The 17,323-nt window shown below is 54.5% G+C and overlaps 1 protein-coding gene across 4 annotated transcripts; it reads left to right on the plus strand.

Moving 5' to 3' along the window:
- Positions 1–303: 303 nt before the first annotated feature.
- On the plus strand, positions 304–15,651 carry mmgt1 (membrane magnesium transporter 1). 4 transcript variants are annotated; one of them, XM_059644387.1, is made up of 4 exons: positions 304–461; positions 13,093–13,200; positions 15,159–15,211; positions 15,526–15,651. In XM_059644387.1, the coding sequence occupies exons 2-4, from the start codon at positions 13,122–13,124 to the stop codon at positions 15,631–15,633; spliced, it is 240 nt and encodes a 79-aa protein (XP_059500370.1). In that variant the 5' UTR covers positions 304–461; positions 13,093–13,121; the 3' UTR covers positions 15,634–15,651. The 4 variants fall into 4 exon arrangements, with proteins under 4 accessions (XP_059500370.1, XP_059500371.1, XP_059500372.1 ...); XM_059644388.1 differs by lacking the exon at positions 304–461 and adding an exon at positions 826–894; XM_059644389.1 differs by lacking the exon at positions 304–461 and adding an exon at positions 919–1,024.
- Positions 15,652–17,323: the final 1,672 nt, after the last annotated feature.

Below are 17,323 nucleotides of genomic sequence, written 5' to 3' on the forward strand. Positions count from 1 at the left end.
CGCCAATATAATAAAATTATGACCATTTGCCACCTAACTCCGGTTCAACCTCTAGATGGCTCACCATGGGATGCAATTATAAAATTTTGACTATTTACTCTGCCTGGCTCTGTTATAAGGCATTCAAACAACTCGAAGGCACGAGATTATGACATTAGATAGCTCTCTACATCCAGTATTAAAACAAAACGCTGCACTGATGTAAAATTATGGACATTGAATAGCTCCCTATGAGACCATGGGCTCCAAGAGGACCATTCAGTCATTGACCATGTACCATAGGCGACGCCATCTTGCCTGCACATGCGCCCTTCAGCCACGGCGCAACGGTGACCCTCGGCCTCTTCCGGAGCAACTACTCCGTTTCGAAATAAAGTATTTGAGCGACGGAAGAGCTGCCGTTCGCAGAGACGGCGTTGACGGCCGCGGCGGCGGGGGAGGTTAAACTGGACGATAACGCGGTGAGCCAGGTCGCCTTGGAGGCCGGCGGGACGCGCGATGCATTCTGGGAGCCCCAACCCGACCGTAGCATAAAAAGACGAATAAAACTCCAAAATACATGCAATCGCGATCCCAGGACGTGGCAACGGTTGGGGAAGCCGGGGCAGCGCGCCGATTGATTTTTTTTAAGGCTTTTCCACCATTCCCCCTTCCCCCAACAACACCGGGCCGTCGACGGTTGTGACCTCCGGTTAACCCCGGGGGCGGGGAGAAGAGAAGGAGCCGGATGTTGGCGCCGCGACGCCAGGGAGCATGCCGGGGGTTGTAGTCCGCCGCGGCCGGAAACGCCGTCGGGCGGAGCGGAGGGGAGGGCGGATGGGGACTACAAACGGCATGGCGGAGGAGGAGGAGGGAGGCGGCGAGCTCGCATCTTGGTGCTCGCAGGAGACGGAGGTGGACGGGCGGCTCTTAACGGCGGAAAAAACACTCACGAATATCGGGGTTTTTCCCCCCCCCCCCACCTCTCTCCACCGCCACCCCCTCCCCCACCGTCGGTTCGCGGAGGGCTGAAGCTTGCCATTCGGTGGGGGTGGGGGTCTGTAAGTGGTGGATGGGGGGGAGGTGTAGAGACATCTTTTAATGTCAACGTTAATTAATGGAGCCCGGGGGGGGGTGGACAGGAGGATTGGCTCGGGGTGGGGGGTGGAGTATTACTCATCGCGATCTGTGCCTTCCACCCCCCTCCCCCTTGGAATGGGGGGCTTTTGGGAATCGGCGGGGAACAGCGATCATAACTTTTTCCCCCCCCCCGTTTGTTTAAAGTTTACCGCCGCCCGGACGGTGGGAGCGGGGCGGGCGGTTTGTGTTGGTGGGGTGTCACGTTTCGCTCCTGTACACGCGCGGCGCGGTCGAGAGGTGACTGAGAGAGACGGCGACCGGCTTCCAAGTGTCATCACTCGGGGGTGGAGGGGGGTTCACTGAGAGACACCAGTCAGTGTACAGATATCTCCCTGAGAGAGAGAGAGAGGGGACTGAGAGACACCAGTCAGTGTACAGATATCTCCCTGAGAGAGAGAGAGAGAGAGGGGACTGAGAGACACCAGTCAGTGTACAGATATCTCCCTGAGAGAGAGAGGGAGGGGACTGAGAGACACCAGTCAGTGTACAGATATCTCCCTGAGAGAGAGAGAGAGGGGGGGGACTGAGAGACACCAGTCAGTGTACAGATATCTCCCTGAGAGAGAGGGGGGACTGAGAGACACCAGTCAGTGTACAGATATCTCCCTGAGAGAGAGAGAGAGGGGACTGAGAGACACCAGTCAGTGTTCAGATATCTCCCTGAGAGAGAGAGAGGGGGGGGACTGAGAGACACCAGTCAGTGTACAGATATCTCCCTGAGAGAGAGGGGGGGGGACTGAGAGACACCAGTCAGTGTACAGATATCTCCCTGAGAGAGAGAGAGGGGGGGGACTGAGAGACACCAGTCAGTGTACAGATATCTCACTGAGAGAGAGAGAGGGGACTGAGAGACACCAGTCAGTGTACAGATATCTCCCTGAGAGAGAGAGAAGAGGGGACTGAGAGACACCAGTCAGTGTACAGATATCTCCCTGAGAGAGAGAGGGGGGACTGAGAGACACCAGTCAGTGTACAGATATCTCCCTGAGAGAGAGAGAAGAGGGGACTGAGAGACACCAGTCAGTGTACAGATATCTCCCTGAGAGAGAGAGAGGGGGGACTGAGAGACACCAGTCAGTGTACAGATATCTCCCTGAGAGAGAGAGAGAGTGGGGGACTGAGAGACACCAGTCAGTGTTCAGATATCTCCCTGAGAGAGAGAGAGGGGGGGGACTGAGAGACACCAGTCAGTGTACAGATATCTCCCTGAGAGAGAGGGGGGGGGACTGAGAGACACCAGTCAGTGTACAGATATCTCCCTGAGAGAGAGAGAGGGGGGGGACTGAGAGACACCAGTCAGTGTACAGATATCTCACTGAGAGAGAGAGAGGGGACTGAGAGACACCAGTCAGTGTACAGATATCTCCCTGAGAGAGAGAGAAGAGGGGACTGAGAGACACCAGTCAGTGTACAGATATCTCCCTGAGAGAGAGAGGGGGGACTGAGAGACACCAGTCAGTGTACAGATATCTCCCTGAGAGAGAGAGAAGAGGGGACTGAGAGACACCAGTCAGTGTACAGATATCTCCCTGAGAGAGAGAGAGGGGGGACTGAGAGACACCAGTCAGTGTACAGATATCTCCCTGAGAGAGAGAGAGAGTGGGGGACTGAGAGACACCAGTCAGTGTACAGATATCTCCCTGAGAGAGAGAGAGGGGGGGGACTGAGAGACACCAGTCAGTGTACAGATATCTCCCTGAGAGAGAGAGAGAGTGGGGGACTGAGAGACACCAGTCAGTGCACAGATATCTCCCTGAGAGAGAGAGAGGGGGGGGGGGGGACTGAGAGACACCAGTCAGTGTACAGATATCTCCCTGAGAGAGAGAGAGGGGGGACTGAGAGACACCAGTCAGTGTACAGATATCTCCCTGAGAGAGAGGGGGGACTGAGAGACACCAGTCAGTGTACAGATATCTCCCTGAGAGAGAGAGAGAGGGGGGACTGAGAGACACCAGTCAGTGTACAGATATCTCCCTGAGAGAGAGAGAGGGGGGACTGAGAGACACCAGTCAGTGTACAGATATCTCCCTGACAGAGAGAGAGAGAGGGGACTGAGAGACACCAGTCAGTGTACAGATATCTCCCGGAGAGAGAGGGGGGACTGAGAGACACCAGTCAGTTTACAGATATCTCCCTGAGAGAGAGAGAGAGTGGGGGACTGAGAGACACCAGTCAGTGTACAGATATCTCCCTGAGAGAGAGGGGGGACTGAGAGACACCAGTCAGTGTACAGATATCTCCCTGAGAGAGAGAGAGAGGGGGGACTGAGAGACACCAGTCAGTGTACAGATATCTCCCTGAGAGAGAGGGGGGACTGAGAGACACCAGTCAGTGTACAGATATCTCCCAGAGAGAGAGAGAGAGAGGGGACTGAGAGACACCAGTCAGTGTACAGATATTTCCCTGAGAGAGAGAGAGAGTGGGGGACTGACAGACACCAGTCAGTGTACAGATATCTCCCTGAGAGAGAGAGAGGGGGGACTGAGAGACACCAGTCAGTGTACAGATATCTCCCTGACAGAGAGAGAGAGAGGGGACTGAGAGACACCAGTCAGTGTACAGATATCTCCCGGAGAGAGAGGGGGGACTGAGAGACACCAGTCAGTTTACAGATATCTCCCTGAGAGAGAGAGAGGGGACTGAGAGACACCAGTCAGTGTACAGATATCTCCCTGAGAGAGAGAGAGAGGGGGGACTGAGAGACACCAGTCAGTGTACAGATATCTCCCTGAGAGAGAGAGAGAGTGGGGGACTGAGAGACACCAGTCAGTGTACAGATATCTCCCTGAGAGAGAGAGAGGGGGGGGGACTGAGAGACACCAGTCAGTGTACAGATATCTCCCTGAGAGAGAGAGAGAGGGGGGACTGAGAGACACCAGTCAGTGTACAGATATCTCCCTGAGAGAGAGAGAGGGGGGACTGAGAGACACCAGTCAGTGTACAGATATCTCCCTGAGAGAGAGAGAGGGGGGACTGAGAGACACCAGTCAGTGTACAGATATCGCCCTGAGAGAGAGAGAGAGGACTGAGAGACACCAGTCAGTGTACAGATATCTCCCTGAGAGAGAGAGAGGGGGGACTGAGAGACACCAGTCAGTGTACAGATATCTCCCTGAGAGAGAGAGAGAGAGAGGGGACTGAGAGACACCAGTCAGTGTACAGATATCTCCCTGAGAGAGAGAGAGAGGACTGAGAGACACCAGTCAGTGTACAGATATCACCCTGAGAGAGAGAGAGAGGGGACTGAGAGACACCAGTCAGTGTACAGATATCTCCCTGAGAGAGAGAGGACTGAGAGACACCAGTCAGTGTACAGATATCTCCCTGAGAGAGGGGGGGGACTGAGAGACACCAGTCAGTGTACAGATATCTCCCTGAGAGAGGGGGGGGACTGAGAGACACCAGTCAGTGTACAGATATCTCCCTGAGAGAGAGAGAGAGAGTGGGGGACTGAGAGACACCAGTCAGTGCACAGATATCTCCCTGAGAGAGAGAGAGGGGGGGACTGAGAGACAGCAGTTAGTGTACAGATATCTCCCTGAGAGAGAGAGAGAGGGGGGACTGAGAGACACCAGTCAGTGTACAGATATCTCCCTGAGAGAGAGAGAGGGGACTGAGAGACACCAGTCAGTGTACAGATATCTCCCTGAGAGAGAGAGAGAGGAGACTGAGAGACACCAGTCAGTGTACAGATATCTCCCTGAGAGAGAGAGAGAGAGGGGGGACTGAGAGACACCAGTCAGTGTACAGATATCTCCCTGAGAGAGAGGGGGGGGACTGAGAGACACCAGTCAGTGTACAGATATCTCCCTGAGAGAGAGGGGGAACTGAGAGACACCAGTCAGTGGACAGATATCTCCCTGAGAGAGAGAGGGGGGGGACTGAGAGACACCAGTCAGTGTACAGATATCTCCCTGAGAGAGAGAGAGGGGGGACTGAGAGACACCAGTCAGTGTACAGATATCCCCCTGAGAGAGAGGTGGGGGGACCGAGAGACACCAGTCAGTGTACAGATATCTCCCTGAGAGAGAGAGAGAGGGGGGACTGAGAGACACCAGTCAGTGTACAGATATCTCCCTGAGAGAGAGAGGCGGGGGGGACTGAGAGACACCAGTCAGTGTTCAGATATCTCCCTGAGAGAGAGAGGAGGGTACTGAGAGACACCAGTCAGTGTACAGATATCTCCCTGAGAGAGAGAGAGAGAGAGAGAGAGGGGGGACTGAGAGACACCAGTCAGTGTACAGATATCTCCCTGAGAGAGAGGGGGGGGACTGAGAGACACCAGTCAGTGTACAGATATCTCCCTGAGAGAGAGAGGGGGGACTGAGAGACACCAGTCAGTGTACAGATATCTCCCTGAGAGAGAGAGGGGGGACTGAGAGACACCAGTCAGCGTACAGATATCTCCCTGAGAGAGAGAGAGGGGGGGACTGAGAGACACCAGTCAGTGTACAGATATCTCCCTGAGAGAGAGAGGGGGGACTGAGAGACACCAGTTAGTGTACAGATATCTCCCTGAGAGAGGGGGGACTGAGAGACACCAGTCAGTGTACAGATATCTCCCTACGAGAGAGAGAGGGGGGACTGAGAGACACCAGTCAGTGTACAGATATCTCCCTGAGAGAGAGGGGGGACTGAGAGACACCAGTTAGTGTACAGATATCTCCCTGAGAGAGAGAGAGGGGGGGGACTGAGAGACACCAGTCAGTTTACAGATATCTCCCTACGAGAGAGAGAGAGGGGGGCCTGAGAGACACCAGTCAGTGTACAGATATCTCCCTGAGAGAGAGAGAGAGGGGGGGGACTGAGAGACACCAGTCAGTGTACAGATATCTCCCTGAGAGAGAGAGGGGGGTACTGGGAGCCACCAGTCAGTGTACAGATATCTCCCTGAGAGAGAGAGAGAGGAGACTGAGAGACACCAGTCAGTGTACAGATATCTCCCTGAGAGAGAGAGAGAGGGGGGACTGAGAGACACCAGTCAGTGTACAGATATCTCCCTGAGAGAGAGAGAGAGAGAGGGGGGACTGAGAGACACCAGTCAGTGTACAGATATTTCCCTGAGAGAGAGAGAGAGTGGGGGACTGACAGACACCAGTCAGTGTACAGATATCTCCCTGAGAGAGAGAGAGGGGGGACTGAGAGACACCAGTCAGTGTACAGATATCTCCCTGAGAGAGAGGGGGGACTGAGAGACACCAGTCAGTGTACAGATATCTCCCTGACAGAGAGAGAGAGAGGGGACTGAGAGACACCAGTCAGCGTACAGATATCTCCCTGAGAGAGAGAGAGGGGGGGACTGAGAGACACCAGTCAGTGTACAGATATCTCCCTGAGAGAGAGAGGGGGGACTGAGAGACACCAGTTAGTGTACAGATATCTCCCTGAGAGAGGGGGGACTGAGAGACACCAGTCAGTGTACAGATATCTCCCTACGAGAGAGAGAGGGGGGACTGAGAGACACCAGTCAGTGTACAGATATCTCCCTACGAGAGAGAGAGGGGGGACTGAGAGACACCAGTCAGTGTACAGATATCTCCCTGAGAGAGAGAGAGAGTGGGGGACTGAGAGACACCAGTCAGTGTACAGATATCTCCCTGAGAGAGAGAGAGGGGGGGGACTGAGAGACACCAGTCAGTGTACAGATATCTCCCTGAGAGAGAGAGAGGGGGGACTGAGAGACACCAGTCAGTGTACAGATATCTCCCTGAGAGAGAGAGAGGGGGGACTGAGAGACACCAGTCAGTGTACAGATATCTCCCTGAGAGAGAGAGAGGGGGGACTGAGAGACACCAGTCAGTGTACAGATATCGCCCTGAGAGAGAGAGAGAGGACTGAGAGACACCAGTCAGTGTACAGATATCTCCCTGAGAGAGAGAGAGGGGGGACTGAGAGACACCAGTCAGTGTACAGATATCTCCCTGAGAGAGAGAGAGAGAGAGGGGACTGAGAGACACCAGTCAGTGTACAGATATCTCCCTGAGAGAGAGAGAGAGGACTGAGAGACACCAGTCAGTGTACAGATATCACCCTGAGAGAGAGAGAGAGGGGACTGAGAGACACCAGTCAGTGTACAGATATCTCCCTGAGAGAGAGAGAGAGAGAGAGAGGGGACTGAGAGACACCAGTCAGTGTACAGATATCTCCCTGAGAGAGAGAGGACTGAGAGACACCAGTCAGTGTACAGATATCTCCCTGAGAGAGGGGGGGGACTGAGAGACACCAGTCAGTGTACAGATATCTCCCTGAGAGAGGGGGGGGACTGAGAGACACCAGTCAGTGTACAGATATCTCCCTGAGAGAGAGAGAGAGAGTGGGGGACTGAGAGACACCAGTCAGTGCACAGATATCTCCCTGAGAGAGAGAGAGAGTGGGGGACTGAGAGACACCAGTCAGTGTACAGATATCTCCCTGAGAGAGAGAGAGGGGGGGGACTGAGAGACAGCAGTTAGTGTACAGATATCTCCCTGAGAGAGAGAGAGAGAGGGGGGACTGAGAGACACCAGTCAGTGTACAGATATCTCCCTGAGAGAGAGAGAGGGGACTGAGAGACACCAGTCAGTGTACAGATATCTCCCTGAGAGAGAGAGAGGGGACTGAGAGACACCAGTCAGTGTTCAGATATCTCCCTGAGAGAGAGAGAGGGGACTGAGAGACACCAGTCAGTGTACAGATATCTCCCTGAGAGAGAGAGAGAGGAGACTGAGAGACACCAGTCAGTGTACAGATATCTCCCTGAGAGAGAGAGAGAGGGGGGACTGAGAGACACCAGTCAGTGTACAGATATCTCCCTGAGAGAGAGGGGGGGGGACTGAGAGACACCAGTCAGTGTACAGATATCTCCCTGAGAGAGAGAGGGGGGTACTGAGAGACACCAGTCAGTGTACAGATATCTCCCTGAGAGAGAGAGAGGGGGTACTGAGAGACACCAGTCAGTGTACAGATATCTCCCTGAGAGAGAGAGAGAGGGGACTGAGAGACACCAGTCAGTGTACAGATATCTCCCTGAGAGAGAGAGAGGGGGGACTGAGAGACACCAGTCAGTGTACAGATATCCCCCTGAGAGAGAGGTGGGGGGACCGAGAGACACCAGTCAGTGTACAGATATCTCCCTGAGAGAGAGAGAGAGGGGGGACTGAGAGACACCAGTCAGTGTTCAGATATCTCCCTGAGAGAGAGAGGAGGGTACTGAGAGACACCAGTCAGTGTACAGATATCTCCCTGAGAGAGAGAGAGAGAGAGAGAGAGAGGGGGGACTGAGAGACACCAGTCAGTGTACAGATATCTCCCTGAGAGAGAGGGGGGGGACTGAGAGACACCAGTCAGTGTACAGATATCTCCCTGAGAGAGAGAGGGGGGACTGAGAGACACCAGTCAGTGTACAGATATCTCCCTGAGAGAGAGAGGGGGGACTGAGAGACACCAGTCAGCGTACAGATATCTCCCTGAGAGAGAGAGAGGGGCGGACTGAGAGACACCAGTCAGTGTACAGATATCTCCCTGAGAGAGAGAGGGGGGACTGAGAGACACCAGTCAGTGTACAGATATCTCCCTGAGAGAGAGAGAGAGAGGGGACTGAGAGACACCAGTCAGTGTACAGATATCTCCCTGAGAGAGAGAGGACTGAGAGACACCAGTCAGTGTACAGATATCTCCCTGAGAGAGGGGGGGGACTGAGAGACACCAGTCAGTGTACAGATATTTCCCTGAGAGAGAGAGAGAGTGGGGGACTGACATACACCAGTCAGTGTACAGATATCTCCCTGAGAGAGAGAGAGGGGGGACTGAGAGACACCAGTCAGTGTACAGATATCTCCCTGAGAGAGAGAGAGGGGGGGGACTGAGAGACACCAGTCAGTTTACAGATATCTCCCTACGAGAGAGAGAGAGGGGGGCCTGAGAGACACCAGTCAGTGTACAGATATCTCCCTGAGAGAGAGAGAGAGAGAGAGAGGGGACTGAGAGACACCAGTCAGTGTACAGATATTTCCCTGAGAGAGAGAGAGAGTGGGGGACTGACAGACACCAGTCAGTGTACAGATATCTCCCTGAGAGAGAGAGAGGGGGGACTGAGAGACACCAGTCAGTGTACAGATATCTCCCTGAGAGAGAGGGGGGACTGAGAGACACCAGTCAGTGTACAGATATCTCCCTGACAGAGAGAGAGAGAGGGGACTGAGAGACACCAGTCAGTGTACAGATATCTCCCGGAGAGAGAGGGGGGACTGAGAGACACCAGTCAGTTTACAGATATCTCCCTGAGAGAGAGAGAGGGGACTGAGAGACACCAGTCAGTGTACAGATATCTCCCTGAGAGAGAGAGAGGGGGGACTGAGAGACACCAGTCAGTGTACAGATATCTCCCTGAGAGAGAGAGAGGGGGGACTGAGAGACACCAGTCAGTGGACAGATATCTCCCTGAGAGAGAGAGAGGGGGGACTGAGAGACACCAGTCAGTGTACAGATATCGCCCTGAGAGAGAGAGAGAGGACTGAGAGACACCAGTCAGTGTACAGATATCTCCCTGAGAGAGAGAGAGGGGGGACTGAGAGACACCAGTCAGTGTACAGATATCTCCCTGAGAGAGAGAGAGAGAGAGAGGGGACTGAGAGACACCAGTCAGTGTACAGATATCTCCCTGAGAGAGAGAGAGGACTGAGAGACACCAGTCAGTGTACAGATATCACCCTGAGAGAGAGAGAGAGGGGACTGAGAGACACCAGTCAGTGTACAGATATCTCCCTGAGAGAGAGAGAGAGAGAGAGAGAGGGGACTGAGAGACACCAGTCAGTGTACAGATATCTCCCTGAGAGAGAGAGGACTGAGAGACACCAGTCAGTGTACAGATATCTCCCTGAGAGAGGGGGGGGACTGAGAGACACCAGTCAGTGTACAGATATCTCCCTGAGAGAGGGGGGGGACTGAGAGACACCAGTCAGTGTACAGATATCTCCCTGAGAGAGAGAGAGAGAGTGGGGGACTGAGAGACACCAGTCAGTGCACAGATATCTCCCTGAGAGAGTGGGGGACTGAGAGACACCAGTCAGTGTACAGATATCTCCCTGAGAGAGAGAGAGGGGGGGACTGAGAGACAGCAGTTAGTGTACAGATATCTCCCTGAGAGAGAGAGAGAGAGGGGGGACTGAGAGACACCAGTCAGTGTACAGATATCTCCCTGAGAGAGAGAGAGGGGACTGAGAGACACCAGTCAGTGTACAGATATCTCCCTGAGAGAGAGAGAGAGAGGGGACTGAGAGACACCAGTCAGTGTACAGATATCTCCCTGAGAGAGAGAGAGAGGGGGGACTGAGAGACACCAGTCAGTGTACAGATATCTCCCTGAGAGAGAGGGGGGGGACTGAGAGACACCAGTCAGTGTACAGATATCTCCCTGAGAGAGAGGGGGAACTGAGAGACACCAGTCAGTGGACATATATCTCCCTGAGAGAGAGAGAGAGAGGGGACTGAGAGACACCAGTCAGTGTACAGATATCTCCCTGAGAGAGAGAGAGGGGGGACTGAGAGACACCAGTCAGTGTACAGATATCCCCCTGAGAGAGAGGTGGGGGGACCGAGAGACACCAGTCAGTGTACAGATATCTCCCTGAGAGAGAGAGAGAGGGGGGACTGAGAGACACCAGTCAGTGTACAGATATCTCCCTGAGAGAGAGAGGCGGGGGGGACTGAGAGACACCAGTCAGTGTTCAGATATCTCCCTGAGAGAGAGAGGAGGGTACTGAGAGACACCAGTCAGTGTACAGATATCTCCCTGAGAGAGAGAGAGAGGGGGGACTGAGAGACACCAGTCAGTGTACAGATATCTCCCTGAGAGAGAGGGGGGGGGACTGAGAGACACCAGTCAGTGTACAGATATCTCCCTGAGAGAGAGAGGGGGGACTGAGAGACACCAGTCAGTGTACAGATATCTCCCTGAGAGAGAGAGGGGGGACTGAGAGACACCAGTCAGCGTACAGATATCTCCCTGAGAGAGAGAGAGGGGGGGACTGAGAGACACCAGTCAGTGTACAGATATCTCCCTGAGAGAGAGAGGGGGGACTGAGAGACACCAGTTAGTGTACAGATATCTCCCTGAGAGAGGGGGGACTGAGAGACACCAGTCAGTGTACAGATATCTCCCTACGAGAGAGAGAGGGGGGACTGAGAGACACCAGTTAGTGTACAGATATCTCCCTGAGAGAGAGAGGGGGGGGGACTGAGAGACACCAGTCAGTTTACAGATATCTCCCTACGAGAGAGAGAGAGAGGGGGGCCTGAGAGACACCAGTCAGTGTACAGATATCTCCCTGAGAGAGAGAGAGAGGGGGGGGACTGAGAGACACCAGTCAGTGTACAGATATCTCCCTGAGAGAGAGAGGGGGGTACTGGGAGCCACCAGTCAGTGTACAGATATCTCCCTGAGAGAGAGAGAGAGGAGACTGAGAGACACCAGTCAGTGTACAGATATCTCCCTGAGAGAGAGAGAGAGGGGGGACTGAGAGACACCAGTCAGTGTACAGATATCTCCCTGAGAGAGAGGGGGGGGACTGAGAGACACCAGTCAGTGTACAGATATCTCCCTGAGAGAGAGAGAGAGGGCGGGGACTGAGAGACACCAGTCAGTGTACAGATATCTCCATGAGAGAGAGAGGGGGGTACTGAGAGACACCAGTCAGTGTACAGATATCTCCCTGAGAGAGAGAGAGGGGGGACTGAGAGACACCAGTCAGTGTACAGATATCTCCCTGAGAGAGAGAGAGAGAGGGGGTACTGAGAGACACCAGTCAGTGTACAGATATCTCCCTGAGAGAGAGGGGGGACTGAGAGACACCAGTCAGTGTACAGATATCTCCCTGAGAGAGAGAGAGAGGGGACTGAGAGACACCAGTCAGTGTACAGATATCTCCCTGAGAGAGAGAGAGGGGGGACTGAGAGACACCAGTCAGTGTACAGATATCTCCCTGAGAGAGAGAGAGAGAGAGAGAGGGGACTGAGAGACACCAGTCAGTGTACAGATATCTCCCTGAGAGAGAGAGAGAGAGGGGGTACTGAGAGACACCAGTCAGTGTACAGATATCTCCCTGAGAGAGAGAGGAGGGGACTGAGAGACACCAGTCAGTGTACAGATATCTCCCTGAGAGAGAGAGAGAGAGAGAGAGAGGGGGGACTGAGAGACACCAGTCAGTGTACAGATATCTCCCTGAGAGAGAGGGGGGGGACTGAGAGACACCAGTCAGTGTACAGATATCTCCCTGAGAGAGAGAGGGGGGACTGAGAGACACCAGTCAGTGTACAGATATCTCCCTGAGAGAGAGAGGGGGGACTGAGAGACACCAGTCAGCGTACAGATATCTCCCTGAGAGAGAGAGAGAGGGGGGGACTGAGAGACACCAGTCAGCGTACAGATATCTCCCTGAGAGAGAGAGAGAGGGGACTGAGAGACACCAGTCAGTGTACAGATATCTCCCTGAGAGAGAGAGGTCGGGGGACCGAGAGACACCAGTCAGTGTACAGATATCTCCCTGAGAGTGGGGAGCAAGATTTGTTGTAGTCGACAGCAAACAAGGTTCGCTCAGAGTGCACTGGAACTGCGATCAGACGAGCTGGTAGTGGCAGCTTGAGTTTTAGATAAATGTGAGATGCGTGGAGACCTCTCCATCTTTGAAGGGAAAGGAGGAAGTGGGGCTCGAATGGGACGTTTACGTGGAAGAATGGGCCTGTTTAAGTTCCACGGTCATCCACCCTGCTCCGATTTCCTGCCTTGTGCGAGTGACGCTGGGAGGGTAGTCACTGAAGGTGGATGCTGGAAATTGTGACCGGTGTCCTGGGATATGGAATTTCGAGGTCCCTTGACTTGGGAAGCAGGAGCTTTGTTTGGCGGGGGGTGGGGGGGGGGTGCGGCCTGGATTGTACGGGCAGAGAGAGGATTGCGTCCAAGGCGGGTGCTAACCAGCTGTTCTCCCTCTCCGTTTCCAGCAGGTCAGCTGAGCCGCGGGTGCACCCCCATGGCATCATCGGTGTGGAAGGGGCTCGTGGGCATTGGACTCTTCGCCCTGGCTCACGCCGCTTTCTCTGCCGCGCAACGTGAGTCCACTGGAGATCCGGGACCTCCCTTCCCACTCTCTCCACCCCCCCCCCCCCAAACCTGCTGAACCCAGTGCTTCCCTTCCCCCCCCCCCCCCCCCCCACCCCCACTCATGACGAAGCCTGAGGGGTCGCGCACTTTGCTAACCCCAGTGTGTAATAATGCACCCGAGATCTGGGACCCTTTCATCCCAATGGGAGCGGGGAGGCTTCTGCGCGAAACCGAGACACTAGCCAACCACAGCTGGGATGCCGTGAACAGTTGTTTGGTGGGGGGTGGAGCCGTATCCAAGCAGCAATAGGCTGGTGTTGGAGGCGGCCCAGGGAAGGCTCGCTCGGCTGATCCTGGGGACGGAGGGGACCGTCTCCTGGAGGGAGAGGTTGAGCAGGACAGCCCTGCGCTCGTTTGGGAGAACGAGAGGCGTCCCGATTGAAATGTCTGGTCGCGAACAAAAACCAGGTTGCTGAAAAAGCTCAGCAGTTCTGCGAAGTCGAAAAACAGAGTTAACGTTTCAGGTCGGGTGACCCTTCCTCAGAACTGATGGTGGCTGGGAAAACGTCAGTTTATACGCAGGAAGAAGGGGAGGGGGTGTGGGATCTGGAATGAGCGAACGGATCGAGCCTATCTCCTTCACAGATGCGGCCAGACCTACCGAGCTTTTCCAGCAGCTTCTTTTTTTTTGCTCCTGATTCACAGCATCCGCGGTTCTTTTGGTTTTTAATCAAGATTTGGCACGACTGGGGAAATGGGGAGAGTCGAAGACCAGCGGGGATCATCCCAGTATAAGGGGGTTGCCCGCTGAAGACAGAGACTAGGAGGAATTCCCTCTCTCCGAGGGGGCAGTGAATCTGTGGAATTCTTTCCCGCAGAGGGGTCTGGGTCATTCAGTATATTCCAGGCTGAGAAGAGAGATTTTTAATCAGGAAGGGAACGGTGGTTAGTCGGGGCAGGAGAGTGGAGTTTACGATGATCAGCTGTGACTGCGCCGATTGGCAGAGGGGCTGAACGGCCTACTCCAGCCCCTGGGATCTTATGTCCCGACCAGGGCCAAATGCCAGACCGCAGAAGCCAAGGACCGCCTGGTGACGTGTCTCTCTCGGCTGAGGGTATTGCCTGGCAGAGAGCGACGGGGGTGGTTAGGGGTGGGACTCGTGAATGCGAGGGGAACGTTGCTGCATCGGAGGGCGAGCCACCCCCAGAGGCGTCCGGGCGCCTGGTGACAAGTCCCTCTTGCGATTGATTGTACTCGCGGGGAATGTAGCGACGGTCCAGTCCCGTTTCGCCCCACCGTCTGCCCCTCGAGAAGCTGACAAACCGGAACAGAAGTCAGCCGTCTGGTCCCTGTGGTTTCCTCCACCATTCAACAAAATCATGGCTGGTCCCCTCCGACCCGCATGCTCGCTGTAACCCTTTGCTCCTTCACTGTCTGAAAATCTCCGGATCTTCACCATAACTACGCAACAAGCCTCAACCCCTCGCCTGGCAGGGAATTCCGCAGATCTGGGTGAAGACGTTCCTCCCCCACTCAGCCCCCTTATTCCGAGGCTGTGCTCCCTAGTTCTAGTTACACCCACTGGTGGAAACAACCTCCTGCTTCCATTTTATCCGTTCCCTTCATTATTTTGTGTGTTTCCCCTCGCTCTTCGAAATTACAGTTGTAGCCCGCTCAATCTCTCCTCCTGCGCCAAACCTCTCGACTCCAGAAGCAACCTGGTAAAACTCGCCTGCTTCCCCTCTGGTGCCTAGTCCATCCTTTCTCAAAAAAGGCGACCAAACTGCACGCCGTACTGCGGTGTGGTCTCGCCCAGCTCCCTGTGCAGTGGTGAGGGACAGAGGGGCTGGCAGAGAGTGTGGCCAGAAAAGGATTGACAAGGATCCTGTCCATTGTCTGTCTCTCTCTCTCTCTCTGTTTCCCCAGCTCTGCCCGACTCACCCTTGCCGTTCTGTCTACCCATAGATCGCTCATACATGAGGCTGACGGAAAAAGAGAATGAGACACTCCCGGCAGACGTGAGTAGCGAATCTTCCTGGTCCCTGTTTGGAACGTATTTGCACAGTGAGCCCCGTTCTGTGCGTATTGCACTGTTAGCTGTGGCTCTGGATCACCCACCCACAAGCCTCTCTCTCTCTCTCGCTTGTTGTTGCACGGGCACTTCATTGGCAGGCTCCACATGGATGGAGGGCCGGCGCCGAGGGAGCGGGGCGCCGGCGCTGTGGGAGCGTTGAATTATGAATTTTGCGTTGTGTGGGATTATTTTCCTGCAGAAATGTTAGATGCTGAGAGGTGTAGTAATGTTAATCACATCCTCCACTTGACCTCACAGATCGTGCTTCAGACACTGCTGGCGTTTCTCCTGACCTGTTACGGCATTGTCCATGTAGCAGGAGAGTTCAAGGATATGGATGCGACCTCAGAACTTAAAAACAAGTAGGTGATCATTCCCCTTCGAAATGAGACCATTGGAGTGTGTAGAGGGAGCTGTGTATGACCTTGTGCTGTCCCTGGGAGTGTTTGATGGGGGGGACAGTGTGGAGGGAGCTTTACTCTATCTAACCTCGTGCTGTCCCTGGGAGTGTTTGACTGGGGGGGACAGTGTGGAGGGAGCTTTACTCTATCTAACCTCGTGCTGTCCCTGGGAGTGTTTGATGGGGGGGACAGTGTGGAGGGAGCTTTACTCTATCTAACCTCGTGCTGTCCCTGCGAGTGTTTGATGGGGGGACAGTGTGGAGGGAGCTTTACTCTATCTAACCCCGTGCTGTCCCTGGGAGTGTTTGATGGGGGGGGACAGTGTGGAGGGAGCTTTACTCTATCTAACCTCGTGCTGTCCCTGGGAGTGTTTGATGGGGGGGACAGTGTGGAGGGAGCTTTACTCTATCTAACCTCGTGCTGTCCCTGCGAGTGTTTGATGGGGGGACAGTGTGGAGGGAGCTTTACTCTATCTAACCCCGTGCTGTCCCTGGGAGTGTTTGATGGGGGGGACAGTGTGGAGGGAGCTTTACTCTATCTAACCTCGTGCTGTCCCTGCGAGTGTTTGATGGGGGGACAGTGTGGAGGAGCTTTACTCTATCTAACCTCGTGCTGTCCCTGGGAGTGTTTGATGGGGGGGACAGTGTGGAGGGAGCTTTACTCTATCTAACCTCGTGCTGTCCCAGGGAGTGTTTGATGGGGGGGACAGTGTGGAGGGAGCTTTACTCTATCTAACCTCGTGCTGTCCCAGGGAGTGTTTGATGGGGGGGACAGTGTGGAGGGAGCTTTACTCTATCTAACCTCGTGCTGTCCCAGGGAGTGTTTGATGGGGGGGACAGTGTGGAGGGAGCTTTACTCTATCTAACCTCGTGCTGTCCCTGGGAGTGTTTGATGGGGGGGACAGTGTGGAGGGAGCTTTACTCTATCTAACCTCGTGCTGTCCCTGGGAGTGTTTGATGGGGGGGACAGTGTGGAGGGAGCTTTACTCTATCTAACCTCGTGCTGTCCCTGGGAGTGTTTGATGGGGGGGACAGTGTGGAGGGAGCTTTACTCTATCTAACCTCGTGCTGTCCCTGGGAGTGTTTGATGGGGGGGACAGTGTGGAGGGAGCTTACTCTATCTAACCCCGTGCTGTCCCTGGGAGTGTTTGATGGGGGGGACAGTGTGGAGGGAGCTTTACTCTATCTAACCTCGTGCTGTCCCTGGGAGTGTTTGATGGGGGGACAGTGTGGAGGGAGCTTTACCCTGTATCGAACCCCGTGCTGTCCCTGGGAGTGTTTGATGGGGGGACAGTGTGGAGGGAGCTTTACCCTGTATCTAACCCCGTGCTGTCCCTGGGAGTGTTTGATGGGGGGACAGTGTGGAGGGAGCTTTACCCTGTATCTAACCCCGTGCTGTCCCTGGAGTGTTTGATGGGGGGGACAGTGTGGAGGGAGCTTTTCTCTATCTAACCTCGTGCTGTCCCTGGGAGTGTTTGATGGGGGGACAGTGTGGAGGGAGCTTTACCCTGTATCTAACCCCGTGCTGTCCCTGGGAGTGTTTGATGGGGGTGGGGGAAGAAGACAGTGAATGCAGTCATTGCTAATCTGTTTGTGTCTTCCACAATCCTGCCCACTCTGCATCTTCCTGTTTGTGTCTTTCTGCCCCTTGCACTC

This window comes from Stegostoma tigrinum, unplaced genomic scaffold, assembly GCF_030684315.1.
Source record: "Stegostoma tigrinum isolate sSteTig4 unplaced genomic scaffold, sSteTig4.hap1 scaffold_782, whole genome shotgun sequence".
In the NCBI taxonomy this organism is placed as follows: domain Eukaryota; kingdom Metazoa; phylum Chordata; class Chondrichthyes; order Orectolobiformes; family Stegostomatidae; genus Stegostoma; species Stegostoma tigrinum.